Source organism: Lampris incognitus, chromosome 9 (assembly GCF_029633865.1).
Source record: "Lampris incognitus isolate fLamInc1 chromosome 9, fLamInc1.hap2, whole genome shotgun sequence".
Taxonomy (NCBI): Eukaryota; Metazoa; Chordata; class Actinopteri; order Lampriformes; family Lampridae; genus Lampris; species Lampris incognitus.
This window is the reverse complement of record NC_079219.1, coordinates 46,336,359-46,352,969: the sequence shown is the minus strand read 5'-3', so window position 1 is coordinate 46,352,969 and position 16,611 is coordinate 46,336,359. Positions and strand designations below refer to the sequence as shown.

Sequence of the window (16,611 nt, the reverse complement as noted above, 5' to 3'; positions counted from 1 at the left end):
TGCTCCAAATGTCTGAATAAAATTATAAAAAATACAGTTGGTGCAGAATGGTTGGGGCGGGGGGGCTGAATGGGGGGTATCCACAGGGTGCCATACAAGCTAGAACCACCACTGCTATTATTACCAAACAATTAGCAGCAGCTAGCAAAAATAAAGGGGACGAGACCGCTTCTCCTTTTTACCACAGCCGTGGGGTCGTTTATTCTACAAAACAAACTTTTATATTCTAAAACCACGCCCTCAAGTCTACCCACAATCCCCTCTGCTAACCCCTGAACCCACTGTCTTAAAGGGACCGTCTCTTCCACATGGTGAATACTGTCTTAAAGGGGCCGTCTCTTCCACATGGTGAATACTTAATGTCAAAGGAGGTCACTACAACTTATAAGTCACAAAGGACATATTAAGTTACATGCAGCAAGCTTTCGTTTGACTTTTGGTTGAGTAAAAGACATACATAACTTACATACTGACCCCTGCTCGCTTTTGCAGTCCCAGGATAAATAGACAGCACAGCATCAGACTTCAAATCCAATTTCTTGTGAAAACCCAGTGACTTGCAGTAGGATATGGAAACACTGCTCACTGAAATGAGCACTGCAGATACGCAGCCCCTCCAGGTTTGTAGGCGCGTGACCCCAATGTCTGTAAATAAATTCCACCCATTTCATCACTATAGTGGGATTTTTTTTATTTTTTTGTGAGGTAGATATTGGAAGGAAAGCTCCAGGGTCCAGTTTACATCCAAAAACTGCACACTCTACCATGTTGGCTGTCAAAACTTTTCACTATGCTCTCTGTACTGACAAGCGTGATCATCGCAGGAGGTTTCAGGTTTCTTTGCCAGCCCTGCATTTGCTTATTAGACAGCAATTGGCTTTCACATTTGTGACATACTAAATCTAGTTTACCCGGGGTACGTTTGACTCTCAGATTTGGGAAGTGCACAGACAGCGCCTCCTTCAGTCGAGTCAAGTCAAGTCAAGACAAGTCAATTTTATTTGTAGAGCCCAAAGAGGAATGTGAAAACACCACTCTAGTGACACACTTTGCACAGAGAACAAGTCAGTACAGTGAAGGCCAGACATTTCAGTGGACACAAACATAAGAAAAACACATTTTTGAGTGTTGGGGTACTTTAACATCCACCACAGCAGGTCTCACAGCTCCACCTTGTGTTCGATAGAACTAAATGACCCAGACACATGACATGCATGTGTGCACGCCCACCCACGTGTTTATGCATGTGCACACACAGACATGCACAGATAGAGGAAGAGAAGATGTGGAAAAACATGGAGTGAGGAGTGTTCCGTACTGGGAGGTATAGAAAGGTAAGAAAAGGTGTAAATTGCTCATCTAAATTTGATTTCACTGTGTATTAGAACTGCATTTTACTCTTTGCGTTGTTTATTTGTATTTTTTGTTTATTCCCCTGACTGTAATGTTATTTGCTCTTTAACCCTGTAAAATAAAACTAAATTTAGAAAAAATAATTTAGCACTTTTCATGTCTGATTTTCACAGGCAACCTCCATCGGGCCTTTGTGGGTGTCTCTCTGTATCAGTTACAAGTGGACAGATATAATACCGCGAGTTGGATGGAAAATGAGCAGTGGTGAACCCGCATTTTCCCAACACACTGGCTGGTTTACATACGCGACAGATTATAGTCACAGTTTGAACATTTTGATTTTACAGCAACGTTTGGGAAGGCGATGTGTGGACTGCTGGAGTGTGTGTGGAAGATCATATAATTGCAAAGTGGGGTGGCGCAGTGGTTAATGCGGTCGCCTCACAGCAAGAAGGTCCTGGGTTCGAGCCCCGAGGTAATCCGAATTTGGAGGTCGTCCTCTGTGTGGAGTTTGCATGCTCTCCCCGTGTCTGTGTGGGTTTCCTCCGGGGGCTCCGGTTTCCTCCCACAGTCCAAAGACCTGTAGTTTAGGTGGATTGGCCGTACTAAATTGTCCCTAGGTGTGTGTGATGGCCTGGCGGCCTGTCCAGGGTGTTTCCGCGCCTGCCGCCCGTTGACTGCTGGGATAGGCTCCTGAGAGCAGGATAAGCGGGTTGGATAATGGAGGGAGGGATGGATGGATTCTCTCCCGTTTCTTAAGCGGTTAAGTGTGGTTCAGTTCTCTTGCCATAATAGAAGTATAGTTGATTTATTTCATTGGCTATCTCTCTGCAACAGCTGTATGTTATGTTAGCAGGGAGATGGATAGTAAAAAGTTAGCATACTAAAAGTTAATATGGGAGCATTTCTGTGGATGTTTTCGGAAGGTCTGCATATATGAATGTACGAATGGATGGATGAAGGAAGGAATCTTTTTTCTTTTTTTGTGGTCTTGCCTAATTATTTATTTGCCTTTTTAGTGGATTTCTCCTTTAAGTTCCTGAAACAAGTCCTGAAACATTCACCAGCCAGCTGGGATACATTTTATTTGCTTTTGATATGCTATGCTAAACAATGTCTCCATGTTTTACTGTGTGTGAAATTATTGAAAGACACATACAAATTGTATATTGTAGTGGTTATGGGGCTACATAATTCCCCTTATTGAGCTAGTAGGAACGTTAGTTTACAGCTGCTGTTTCCTCGGTTCGGGTTTACAGTGACACACTTCCGCTGCGCGGGTTTTTTGTTGTTGTAATGGTGGAAGGAATAAATGGTGCACGTTGTGTAGCCGAAAGAGAAAGTTGTCACGACTCCTGCTTGAGCCCCTCTACACTGGTGACGCCGACGTTTGTCTCTTGGTAGTTATCAGAGACAATCTTTTGAACGAACATGGTTGACGAAATCAACGCGGTTTCTCTCAAATTGCCAGAGTTCTGGGAGTCCACACACGGCCCAGTCCCTCCGGGAGTTCATTGGCATGGTGTCCTTCTACCACCGGTTTATCCCCTGGGCTGCCGATCTCCTCCGCCCCCTATATGAGGCTCTGAAGGGCACAGCCCCCAAACACGCCGTGGACTGGTCTACAGAGAGGGACAAGGCTTTTAAGGATGTGAAGGCCGCCCTGGCTGACGCGGCGATGCTGGCACACCCTGTGTCTGGGGCGCCCATCGCCATCACGACGGATGCTTCGGACTACGCTGTCGGCGCGGTTTACGAGCAGCGGGTGAGCGGCACGTGGCAGCCGCTTGCCTTCTTCAGCCGGCAGTTGAACCTGAGGGAGCGCAAATACAGCACCTTTGATCGTGAGCTGCTTGGCCTTTTCCTCGCTGTTAGGCACTTTCGTTTCCTACTGGAGGGCCGTCAGTTCACGGCTTTCGTCGATCACAAACCACTGGTGTTCGCGATGGCCAAGGTGGCAGAGCCGTGGTCAGCCCGCCAGCAGCAAAAGTTGGCGTACATCTCAGAGTTTACCACCAACGTGAGGCATGTCGCTGGGAAGTCCAACCCGGTCGCTGACTGTCTCTCCCGGGCCATCGCTGGTGCTGCCCATTTGGGACTCGACTACAGCCAGATGGCGGCTGACCATGCCGCCGACCCAGGAGTGCAGGCATGCAGGACCGACGACACAGGGCTGCAGTTGGAGGATGTGGCTTTCGACGATGCCGACGCCACGCTCCTGTGCGACATCTCTACGGGTCAGCCCCGACCAGTCGTTCCGACTGCTTGGAGGCGACGGGTCTTCGACGCAGTCCATGGGCTGTCTCACCCTGGCAGAAAGCCTTCACAGAGGTTGGTGGCGGCAAAGTTTGTCTGGCATGGACTCAAAAAGGATGTGAGGGACTGGGCTGACACCTGTGTGGAGTGCCAATGCTCCAAAGTGCTCCGGCACGTCAAAGCGCCCCTGATACCTTTCACGGTACCTGAGAGGAGGTTCGACCACGTGAATGTGGACCTGGTAGGCCCCCTACCCCCCTCCCATGGTTTCACATACCTGCTCACCATGGTCGACAGGACCACGCGATGGCCAGAGGCCGTCCCGCTTTCGTCCACGACAGCGCCTGAGGTTGCCCGAGCGTTCATCGGAACCTGGGTCGCCCGCTTTGGCACCCCATCTGACCTCTCCTCGGACAGAGGGCCGCAATTCACGTCAGCGCTCTGGGAGGAGATCACCGCGGGTTTAGGGGTGAGGCTCCATCGCACCACAGCATATCACCCTCAGGCGAATAGATTGGTCGAGAGGTTTCATCACTCGATGAAGGCCGCATTGCGGGCTACCCTCAAGGACGACCGCTGGGTCGACAAACTGCCTTGGGTCATGCTTGGGCTCAGGACAGCTCCCAAGGAGGACCTCCAGTCCTCATCCGCCGAACTGGTCTATGGACAGCCACTTCGGGTCCCGGGGGATTTCCTTCCCACTGCCACAGCTCCCTGGTCCGCCAGATGCCAACGGACTGTGCTGCAGGAGGAAGCCAGGGCTTTTGCAACGGTCCCCACTTCTCAGCATGGCGGCTCTCAGTCCTATGTCCCCACGGAGCTGCGGTCGGCGGAGTATGTTTTCATCCGTCACGACGCGCACCGCGGTCCCCTGCAGCCACCCTACGACGGCCCATTTCGGGTACGGGACACTGGAGATAAGCACTTTGTGGTGGAGGTTGGCAGCAGGCTGGAGCGGGTTTCTGTGGACCGCCTCAAGCCTGCTCACCTGGACTTAGACCGCCCTGTTGGTCTTGCCCTGCCCCCACGGCGGGGGCGCCCCCCGGCTCTGCCCCCCTCCCCCGGCGAGCCGCCCCCTGCTTCCCCAGCCCCTCCCTTTCCCCGGTCCAGCTGTGAGGACTCTGCTGCTTTGCCTGCGGTTAACCAGCCCCCAGCTCCTGTTCAGCGGAGCCGTTGGGGCAGAGAGATCCGCCCCCCTCGCCACACTGACTTTTCGTATTAAGGCGAATTCTGGGGGGACGTGTGTAGTGGTTATGGGGCTACATAATTCCCCTTATTGAGCTAGTAGGAACGTTAGTTTACAGCTGCTGTTTCCTCGGTTCGGGTTTACAGTGACACACTTCCGCTGCGCGGGTTTTTTGTTGTTGTTGTAATGGTGGAAGGAATAAATGGTGCACGTTGTGTAGCCGAAAGAGAAAGTTGTCACGACTCCTGCTTGAGCCCCTCTACAATATACACTCACTGGCCACTTTATTAGGTACACCTTGCTAGTACCGGGTTGGACCCCCTTTTGCCTTCAGAACGGCCTTAATCCTTCGTGGCATAGATTCAACAAGGTACTGGAAACATTCCTCAGAGAGTTTGCTCCATATTGACATGATAGCATCACGCAGTTGCCGCAGATTTGTCGGCTGCACGTCCATGATGTGAATCTCCCGGTCCACCACATCCCAAAGGTGCTCTATTGGTTGAGATCTGGTGACTGTGGAGGCCATTTGAGTACAGTGAACTCATTGTCATGTTCAAGAAACCAGTCTGAGATGATTCGAGCTTTATGACATAGCGCGTTATCCTGCTGGGAGTAGCCATCAGAAGATGGGAACACTGTGGTCATAAAGGGATGGACATGGTCAGCAACAATACTCAGGTAGGCTGTGGCGTTGACACGATGCTCAATTGGTACTAAAGGGCCCAAAGTGTGCCAAGAAAATATCCCCCACACCATTACACCACCACCACCAGCCTGAACCGTTGATACAAGGCAGGATGGATCCATGCTTTCATGTTGTTGACGCCAAATTCTGACCCTACCATCCGAATGTCGCAGCAGAAATCGAGACTCATCAGACCAGGCAACGTTTTTCCAATCTTCTATTGTCCAATTTTGGTGAGCCTGTGCGAATTGTAGCCTCAGTTTCCTGTTCTTAGCTGACAGGAGTGGCACCCGGTGTGGTCTTCTGCTGCTGTAGCCCATCTGCCTCAAGGTTCGACGTGTTGTGCGTTCAGAGATGCTCTTCTGCATACCTCGGTTGTAATGAGTGGTTATTTGAGTTACTGTTGCCTTTCTATCAGCTCGAACCAGTCTGGCCATTCTCCTCTGACCTCTGGCATCAACAAGGCATTTTCGTCCACAGAACTGCCGCTCACTGGATATTTTCTCTTTTTCGGACCATTCTCTGTAAACCCTAGAGATGGTTGTGCGTGAAAATCCCAGTAGATCAGCAGTTTCTGAAATACTCAGACCAGCCCGTCTGGCACCAACAACCATGCCACGTTCAAAGTCACTTAAATCACCTTTCTTCCCCATTCTGATGCTCGGTTTGAACTGCAGCAGATCGTCTTGACCATGTCTACATGCCTAAATGCATTGAGTTGCTGCCATGTGATTGGCTGATTAGAAATTTGCGTTGACGAGCAGTTGGACAGGTGTGCCTAATAAAGTGGCCGGTGAGTGTAGTACATTGCTGTAATGATTTCCTATAGTATGCTGCCTGGAGAATGCCACTTTTGAAGCCCCTGGAGGGTTTTTAAGCAATTCTTCACATTCCCTTACAAATTATATATTGTATATTTGAAAAAAATTGTAAATAAAGAAATGAAATAAAACGATATAAATCTAAATTAATGACGAAAAAGGGTTGAAAGTATCTTTAAACTGATCCTGCTCACTGTTAAATGTGTCCAACAGATTTTTAACATTTTACCATGACAACAGATGGGTTTCATTCTCTCACTCGGCATCCTCTCTCACTTTCTGTCCCCCTCCAACATCTGTGTCAAATCTTAAGAACACAATGTCGTCCTACTCAGCCACACTTTACACCAAAAGACGGTCCCTGAACTTGGGCTCATCCATCCAAACGACAGGCAAGTCCAATAACAACAAACTGACCTGGAACATTCAGTTGATTGCTCGCCTATTGGTTCTGGTGTGGAGAAGGGTGAGCGGGGAACATGGAGAGCCAGGTTTCAGATTGTTCTCGGGGTTAAACTTTATCCACAGCATTACCATCACAAAGGCCTCCTCAGTGCTGAGCAGACATGACCTTGGGGCCAGTCAGGGTAAGACAGAGGAAGTGCATTTGCTGAAGCCTTGCCTATTCACGTGCTGGCCCATGGGCCGCTGTCTATCAAACACACACACACACACGCACGCACACACGCACGCACGCACGCACACACACACACACACACACACACACACACACACACACACACACACACACACACACACTCGTTGGCCAAAGCATCTTTGTTATGCTGAATTAATGACTGTGGAGGGTAATCTAAAAGACCTTCATTAGAATGAGTGTGGTGTTTAAAGCACTCGACCAGATCCCAACACGGGCTGGAGATGGATGGCAGGCTCAACAACCATGATGAAGCTACCTCTGCGGTAGTAGTTGCAGTATTGTCATAATACGAGTACTAGTGCTTTCCTGAGCAACCGAGTGAAGGTGCGGAAGTCAAATCTTTCATCAGTGCAACACCACAAACAAACAGTCAGTCAGTTTTATTGGCCAGATAAGAGGAATGTGACTCCCAGTCACACATAATAACATAGACACGTATGCATAGCAAGATAGACAAAGTGTAAACTAACAGAGCAAAGTATGAGAAAATAAATATAATAAGTATTAAAAAGTAGAATTATGAGTACGAGTGCAGATCCAAGTATAAAATTAGAGGTGTAACAGGATAAGGTGGTGCTATATGAGAAGACCAGATACAGTGATGTGTGAAGATGTAGTGCTGCACAGTAGTAAATAATGCCACACAGATCATGTAAAGAGAACTGCACAGATCCTGTTGTGAAGATGTCATGGACACTGCTATACATACGTGATAATGTCTGTAAGGACACTGTCCTTTCAGACAGGGCAGGACACTTCAGAGACATTCACTACATGAAGGTTAGTGTACCCATACATTTGTATAATGTTTAGATCATTTTGAGCTGCTGATAAATTGATATCTCTGGACTCATTTGTGAGAACAGAAAAGACACAGAAAACACAATGGTGCAGCTCTGATGAAGGTCAGAGGAAAACTGAATGAGTGATTTTCCAACTGTTCTTTTGTTTCCTTTCACCTTTGGCACCTCCTTCAGTCAGAGTTAGTGTTCACCTCTCTGTCCATTTTGGAGAAGTGATGCATCTGGAAAGACAAATGGACCTTCTCTAAGAGGAGGATGCTATGATTCACATCACCCCCAAACTCCCTCACACTTGTGGAGGAGGTTTAGAAAGTCATATTTTCAAGAAAGAGATGAGTTCCTGTTTCTAGCCCTCTGCCGTTATTTCCACACATCTTGTCTTCCTTAAAAACAAAAAAAAAATTATGCCTGTTTCTAGGTCCTATAACTGCCTTTATTCTTTCATACATTAAGATAGATAGATAGATAGATAGATAGATAGATAGATAGATAGATAGATAGATAGATAGATAGATAGATAGATAGATAGATAGATAGATAGATAGATAGATAGATAGATAGATAGATAGATAGATAGATAGATAGATAGATAGATAGATAGATAGATAGATAGTTTACAGCATAGGTATGTATCTCTTAAAAAAACATGTCAGTTAAAAAACAACCTCTTATAGAGTCAAAACACAAAATCCACGCTGAGCTCTACATTACTATCAGTCCATTTAGACAGTCTCAAAAGACGCTATCCTTCAGAGCAAAATAAACACCTTACATATCATAAAACAATGTAAACATATTTTGTTTTTTATAAAGAAATTACTGATTGAGCTTTCGTGTGGTTTACTGATCTCTCATTGGGATGTAAGGCTGTTTCAGTAGTCCTGCACACAATGCCTTTCACATTCAAGCTCACTGGGAGACTTAAATGTATTGAATCGTTGGTTTTGCTTTATCCAGTTAACTGAGATTGCTGATGTTTTCGGCCTACTACTTACAGCTAATAATGCAGCTAAATTTGGGGTCCTTGACCCTGAAACAGAAGTGGGACCTCCCCGGTCTGGGGTTGAAGGGAATCCTGGAGAAAAGGAGCATTTCCAGTACCATTTCTCTCTGAATATGAAGACTCTCATGTTAGAACAAAAGGGCTGGATCTCTAGATGAGAGTGGTCTTCTTTCTTTTCTTTTTAATAGAAATTTAGTTGACTTCCCTTTGGTCACAGGCCAACCTGTCTAACCTCTGCTTGAACAAGCCGCAGTGTGAAAAGGATGATAGGACAAATTAACAACTGCCTGTTCGCTACCACACAACACTGTAATTCAACACAAAGTCTGCATGTCTGAGGTTGTGTGCTTGTGATGTGTGTGTGTGTGTGTGTGTGTGTGTGTGTGTGTGTGTGTGTGTGTGTGTGTGTGTGTGTGTGTGTGTGTGTGTGTGTGTGTGTCGGGAGATGGGGATGAAGGTTGAGGAAAATCAAGCGAATATCATTATTATGTGAAATATACAATAAGGTAAAAGATGCTTTGTACTAAGTAACAGTCTCAAAACTCTACTCAAGTTACATGCCATAGGTCTTACAACTTTACGCTTTACTTTCATTTTTGCAAACATTTTGATATAGAAGATGTCATATCTCTAAGAGATAATTTTTCTAACTTCCAAGCTAAACCTGGTATGCGCTCTACCAGGTGAGCCACCGGGGTGCCCCTTACTACAAAATCTTATGAACAATTTTTTTTTATACCAGCAAATCATACAGTGGAATAGGCTTTTTAGTTAAATTGACTTTATCGCAGCGTGTAGCTGTATAACAGTGATTATTTTGGTTTTGAGAATTTGTTAAATTTGATAAAGGCCAGGTAATGTCACAGTTGACATACCTTTTGAATTGCAAGTACACGCTAGCGCGCGTGCGCGCGCACACACGCACAGTATAACAGTAATCTAAATCATTTTAATGACAGTATCGTGAAAACATCCACGCATAACTTGAGAAGTCAAAAATCTAGTATTTTACTCTGCTAAAGCTGGTTCATACTAACATACGTAAAAAGAAACTTTATCAAAACACATCTTTTTTAATGGGGTTAAACCCCTTCTACTTTATAAAAGGGGTTTAACCTATATGGGGTGTATTTTCTCACTCTTGATCTGTTGTTGATAAATTATGGATTCTCTCTTTTTCGGCTCAATCTTATTTTGATTCACGTCGTTTTACTTTATCGATCATTTTTCTTCAAATTTTGAAATCTTATTTTGTGTTTTCACTTCATGTAAAGAGCTTTGGATTTTAATGCACGAAATGTACTAGTTTGATTGATTGATCGATCGATGCACACAGGGTTATAACGACTGTCACCTTTGTTGTAGGTCTTCTCACATTTGTTGCAGACGACAGTAATGTTCAAATCTATTTTAAATCAGATCTTCCGCGGCTGCTGTGTCCCCAAACCAATGCAGCACGTGCACGAGCGGCGCGCGCACGGTCGGGAGCGCGCATGGAGGCGGTCTGTGATCGCGTCTCCGTTGCTGCCTCCAGTTAAAGAGCACGGACACGGGAGCGAGCAGACGGCCGTCAAGAGACACTTTTAACCTGGGATTATAAAGAGGAACACCGCATCGACGGCCAGCTGCCAGGTAATACCGACATTTACTTTACAACCGCTCACATTACACATGGAAAAGTCTGGAAATGTCTCGGGAAAAGTGTCGTTTTCCCGGGAAGGGATGTGCGGGACGTGCCTCCCTTTGTGCCGCGGCGGCGGGGTCACGGCTGTCCGCGCACAATGTGGAGGATTCCCACGTTTTCTACCGCCGCCCGTCCGACCCCCGTCCACCGTCCTCCATCAGACACCGTCCATCCGCTTCCATTTTCCCACCGAAATGCGTTCCGTGTCGATTTCTCCTTTAGTTCTAAACGCCGAGGCCTGTTCGTTTAAATACCCCGTGGTGGTGCGCACCTCCGCGGGTCCTACTTTTTCCCCGAGCCGGAGGATGGTGTTATGTGGGCAGCTCGGTTCCAGTCGACCCCCCCCCCTTTGTGTGTGTGTGTGTGTGTGTGTGTGTGTGTGTGTGTGTGTGTGTGTGTGTGTGTGTGTGTGTGTGTGTTTTCCGTCCGGATTGTTGACCTTAAAACGGCGAAGGGGTTGTCTTTGATTCAAAAAACAAAAAAACATGCACACACATTAACCCCGATCAGAGTAAACCTCTTAAACCGATTCAGACGGATTTCGTGTTTTTGTTTGTTTTGTTTTGGGGTTTGTGTGTGTGTGTGTGTGTGTGTGTGTGTGTGTGTCCAATTGATATTTCGTGGTTTCTGTAACGGGGCTGGATTCGTGTTGGTGTTTATTTGAACGGCTCCCCCTCCCCAGTGGATATAACCTACCCTATCACTTTCAATGATGTCTTATACAATGTACTATGTACTTAATTTTAACTGTCTGTTGTCCATGAACCTTCTCTTTAACACTTCACTGACGATGGTCTGAAAGTCTCTTCTCGATCTGTCACAGAAAAACGTTGTTAGATTTTAAGTGTATATTCATGTTCTTTCAAACTGCGTGGTTAATGCAGGTTATTATAAACCAGGCATAGCCATATGCCAAGAATATGCTGGGTTTTATTCCCTACCAATCACTTCACCAGGTGATTTAATTAATCCACACCCCTTCACCCAAACAGGGAATGACTAATCAGTGAAATCGGATGGTGTAAGTGTAGGATTGGAAAGGAAACCTGCACATTTTTTGGCCTGCGATGTCCAATCATGTGCCATGTCTGGGCAGATTTTCTTTCCTGTTAACCACCCCGCCCTCTAATTTCATTGATAAGTCTGTCCTTTTTGGATAAAGATACACAAATCGGTGAAATCGGCTGTTGTATTGATTAGTTTGACAAAAAAAACCCTGCATACTCTTTGCACTCTATAACACATAGTTGCTTGCCTTTGTCTGTTAAGACTATTTCATCAGTCTACTTGGGAGTTTATCTCAAAAGTTTCTTAGGCTACATCATTTTAACAGCTTGTTTTTTGGGTTGGAAAGGCGGCTGTAGTAACACGAGAGCAGCGGTCACTGAGTGTGTTTTAATTTGCAATAAAACCACCAGTAAAGCGTCTATAATTTGCATTTCAACGTGTTTCAAACACCTAGGCCACAATTTATTGCCCCTATCCTCGGCAGATCATGAAGGGAAATGGCTTGTTATATTTTGGTTCTTCTCTTTATCTCACTGCATGCGACTCTGAAGTTCTAGCTTAGCTCAGGCTAAGCCCATATCCTGCCAGAGTTGCCTGTTCTGTTTCAGACTTTAAACACGTCCAACTGCATCCATTAAATTAAAAATCCTTAGCTTTGCCTTTCCTTTAAATTACAATTTTACTGAAGTTGCATAGATGGGCTGTTCAGTTTCATTCACTGTCAGTGGCAGTGGAAATCTTGGTTTAACATTGTCACACAAGTAGAGTGACAGACCTGCGGTCCACTTTAAGGGCCCAAGATGTCCAGTGAAGTGCAGAGACCAGATGACAGCCCCAGCACCAGTGGAGGTAGCTCCGACATTGAGCAAAGGGAATCGGTACCACCTGAGCAGGAGCGGGAACCTGCACAACCCAAAAAGAAGGAGACGAAGATTTCCAGTAAAACAGCTGCTAAACTCTCAACCAGTGCCAAGAGGTAAAGGTTTGACTCTGGCTGAGGCCAGTGGTCTTTATTATTTAGGTAGGAGGCTTCTCCCTCTGGACCAGGGGTGTGAGTTATATTTAGACAATTGTTGCTGTAATCATCCATGATATCCGCTATGCTGCTGATCCCACACACACAGAATGACTGTCAGAACAGTCGTTTTGAAAGACATATTCAAGCTGGTCCAGCTTCCCGTTTAGTAAAAAAACAAAAAAACAAAAACATTTAAACATACTTTTCTCCTGCAACCCTCCTCTTACACACGCCAACGCATCATCATTATCCCCTACCAGATTTAGGACTTTCATAGGGCAGACGATGACAAAATTATGCACCCAGTTGAGCAAGGGTTGGCTGAGGCCACCAAGTCTTTTTATAACTGATTGATCTGAAGAACATCTCCCCTTCATGTGCTCATTGCATTTGAAGCTGTCTCCACGGGCTACCCAGAACCATGGGGGCTTCAAGGTGCTGAAACTTAGCTGCTGTCTGAAACATTGTGTTTGTATCTACAATAGCAGCCAGTTGTAGTTGTATGATGCTCACCTTCTGACTGGCCCCAGGAGCTGCATATATACAATTGTTTTAATTGCCATTCTATTCCAACCCGTCTTTTTAATATATTGGCTGTAAATTGCACAGTTGGGTTTATTCACCCTCCGGTCAATCTTGGCTTAATATATTTCCTTCACATAGGGCAAAAAAATGTACAATGTGAAAGCCACATGAAATTTGGTGTCTAATACAACCATACACCATTTATTCGATTGTCTTTACATCTGAATCCTTATGACAGAATTCTTTTCTTTTTTGTTATCCACTTATTTTAGAATTTTCACAGAGTGGAAATAGCAGTTTCCATCATGACAGAGCTCTTTAACAGCTGTCATGGTCATATTTGGAGATAAAGATATGAGTTGGGACAGTATGACTGATGTTGTGTTGTTAACACTTACTGTGTGGTTTAGCACAGATAAAGCACGACTTTGATTTTATTTGTTCTATTCTTGGCGGCACGGTGGCACAGTGATTAGCGCGGTCACCTCACAGCAAGAAGGTCCTGGGTTCGAGCCCTGGGGTAGTTCAACCTTGGGGGTCACCCCAGGTCGTCCTCTGTGTGGAGTTTGCATGTCCTCCCGTGTCTGCGTGGTTTTCCTCTAGGGGCTCCAGTTTCCTCCCACAGTCCAAAGACATGCAAGTCAGGTGAATTGGCCGTACTAAAAAAAATTGTCCCTCAGTGTGTGTGTGTGTGCGTGTGTGTGTGTGCGCGTGTGCGTGTGAGTGTGATGGCCTGGTGGCTTGTCCAGGGTGTCTCCCAATGACTGCTGGAATAGGATCCAGCATCCCTGCAACCCTGAGAGCAGGATAGGTGGTTCAGATAATGGATGGATGGATGTTCTATTCTTTGACAATGAAAGATTTAGATGCGTTGATTATTCTTTTAGCTTTTCTTTTTCAGAGATTTGTTCTTCCAACTGACAATTCAATGTTCAAATCTCTCTTTTTTTTTTCTTCTCCAGGATTCAGAAGGAGCTTGCAGAGATAACACTAGACCCACCTCCAAACTGCAGGTAAGATGCTTTCTAAAACATCTCTGTTCTGGTGCAAAGCTTTTATGTACAAATCCCAAGATTCAATGCAGAGTTAAGAATTTTTTTTCCAAGACTTGCTGTTTTTGTAAGAATGAGATACCACCCTGTATTGCACATGCTATTGTCATGATGCTTTTACGCTATACCATGCATTTACTGTAGTCTGAGATGGTAACCCCCAGTGGATTAGAATGACTTCAGACCACATAAATTGTGTTTCTCAGTATTTGGAACATGCCTGATTATGCAAATCACAACATCTCTTGAAAAGCAGCATTTTAGATTCAAGTTGTCTAGAAGATGCCAGGTTAAAAAGAGGGGTAAAAACATCACCAGAGCAAGTTCAGAACCTGTTTTGATTCTTGAGCAGGTTCCCCATTGTTCTTCTGGGGATTTACCACAGCCAATGGTTATTGTGTGCCACTGCTGCGCATCTCAGCCTTCTGAGGAATAGGTATGGTGGTCGGTGCGTGGTAGGGGACATGTGCAACACTACATCAGTTACCACCAACATACTAACTAAAGGTGCTCCTAAGGGATGCCATGCAGGAGCCAGACCTTATTAACTTAGATAACACAAAGTGACGTTGTCATTGATTGCGCCTTTCTTTATTACAGCAGGGTAATTACCCTCCAGATCAGCACTTGGAGGCAAATTAAGAAAGAAAATGGAGGCCAGCCCTCGCTCGATTCAGGTCATTTGAGGAGGATGTCCTCTATGGAACAATAAGATGTTGATGTTTTTCGACCATTTTGGAATTGGTCTTGTTTGTTTATAGACAGCTGTTTAAAATGATTAAGGAAAATGGCTTTGTATGACTCATCTGGTGTTGTGGAATTACTACACCCTAGACAGCCGTGTTTATGGCACGAATTAATCACCCCTGCTGGTCTGGATCTGAAGCCCTTCATCATTAACGATAAACATTTAGCTAACCTTTTCATTCCAACTCAGAACTGTTTCATTATTCTACTGGAGGCTAAATGAGATATTGTTTTCCTCGAGGACTCTAAATAATCTTTTTCAAAAGCCTTCATCAAAAAACTAGGTTGGCTGGATGGGAGGATTTAGCTGGAGGACACAAGTAAGTCATTTGAAAGTAAAATAATCGCTAGCAGAAATTTCACAGTCATCATCTTAGCAGGGAGCAAGTTGCCTGGGAAACAATTAAGCTTCCTTAAGTTAATCCTTTCTGTGTGTTCACTCCTCTGTCTTCCTTAAATTGATACCTAAATCTAATAGCGTTTTTTCAGTGATACACCCAAATAAATTAGTGTTATTTTACAACAATGGGGTCAGATGTATCAAAAATCACATTTCCCTCATGTAAACGACCTTAGGTGAGGGACCGTTTACATATTTGCATGAGCGAGCGCACACAGCGAAGCCAATGTCGTCATTTGTATGCCACACGCTCAGCGCTCCCAGTCAGGTTAGCCTGAAAGGTTATTCATTTCATCCTCCATTGCAAATGGAGTCACAGCCTGTTGGCCCTCTTCAGGAGATGGACAGTGAGTTGTATTACAGAGATTCACCTCAGTGCATTCAGCAGCCAGAGCTGCGGGCGAGCTGGTGCATTTCCTTCCATCTTTCTCCCTGCGAGAAGCCTTCAGACCTGCCCAGCCTGTTGTTCGCCCAGACCAAGTCTCCACATCATATCATGATGGTGCAGGAAAAACATGCAATTTCCTTGGTATTGTCTACATTGTCTCTGACTGGAGAATGGATCACACTTAAGTTTCCCTGCAAGGAGGATGGCAATACCTCTTGGATTTTAGTGTCAGTGCACTTTTAAAGGGGAATGTTGGGTAAATGCCCGTTTGAGATTTATACTAGGTTGTTGGTTTCTGGACACTAGAAGTTCTTGTTGAGTTTCATTTCTTTTCTCTTTTTTATCATTATTGAAGCGTCTCTGATGTTAAGTTCTGAATTGATAAATCCAAAGATGCTGATCTGAGATCCAAGATAGATTTTGCTGTAATTTGGGAACCCACTACAATGAGATTACATTCGGAATATGACAAGGGCATTGAATAATGTTCATCTTTTCCCTTTTGGAATATGATATTAGTGTGGTTTTGATTTTATATCCTCTGTGAATCACTTTCTATCACTGAACATGAATTGTGCAGTTTGTGCTTGTCCTTACTTGGAATAAGCAAATGGCAAGTGATGAAAAATGTCACTTTCAAAGGGGCTTTGATGTTGTAGCAACAATGTTTTTTGTGAATCAGATTCTATCACTGAACAACATTGGTGCAGTTTAGTTCTGTGTCACTACTGGAAAAACACAAACGGCAAATGTTTACATTTCTCTTGTCAGTGAACTGTCAATACTGTGAGTGAGAGAAAACTGTCACCTTAGCATAGCCATACATAAAATGAAAAGGAATATTTTGAAACCCAAGAGGATTTGACATGGCAATTATTCCATCTGTCAGGCATTCAAGTATATTACACAGGCAGCTCATGTTTTTATATCTAGTGATGCAAATGAAGCAGCCATTGAAAAGCATTCTACTTTTCTGACTGAAAGTTGCAATTTAGGCACAAATACTGCTTCACTTTAACTT

General features: G+C 45.0%; 1 protein-coding gene across 2 annotated transcripts in view; it reads left to right on the top strand.

Annotated features, from left to right (window-relative positions):
- The first annotated feature begins 1,281 nt into the window (after window positions 1-1,281).
- ube2e2 (ubiquitin-conjugating enzyme E2E 2) overlaps window positions 1,282-16,611 on the top strand; it is a 67,099-nt gene continuing 51,769 nt past the window's right edge. Inside the window, exons 1-4 of one of the 2 annotated variants that reach the window (XM_056285628.1) lie at window positions 1,282-1,334; window positions 10,188-10,400; window positions 12,253-12,436; window positions 13,966-14,016. In XM_056285628.1, coding sequence (XP_056141603.1) covers window positions 12,261-12,436; window positions 13,966-14,016 — 227 coding nt within the window. In that variant the 5' untranslated portion in view covers window positions 1,282-1,334; window positions 10,188-10,400; window positions 12,253-12,260. The remainder of the gene's footprint in view (window positions 1,335-10,187; window positions 10,401-12,252; window positions 12,437-13,965; window positions 14,017-16,611) is intronic. The other variant, XM_056285629.1, reaches the window with a different exon arrangement.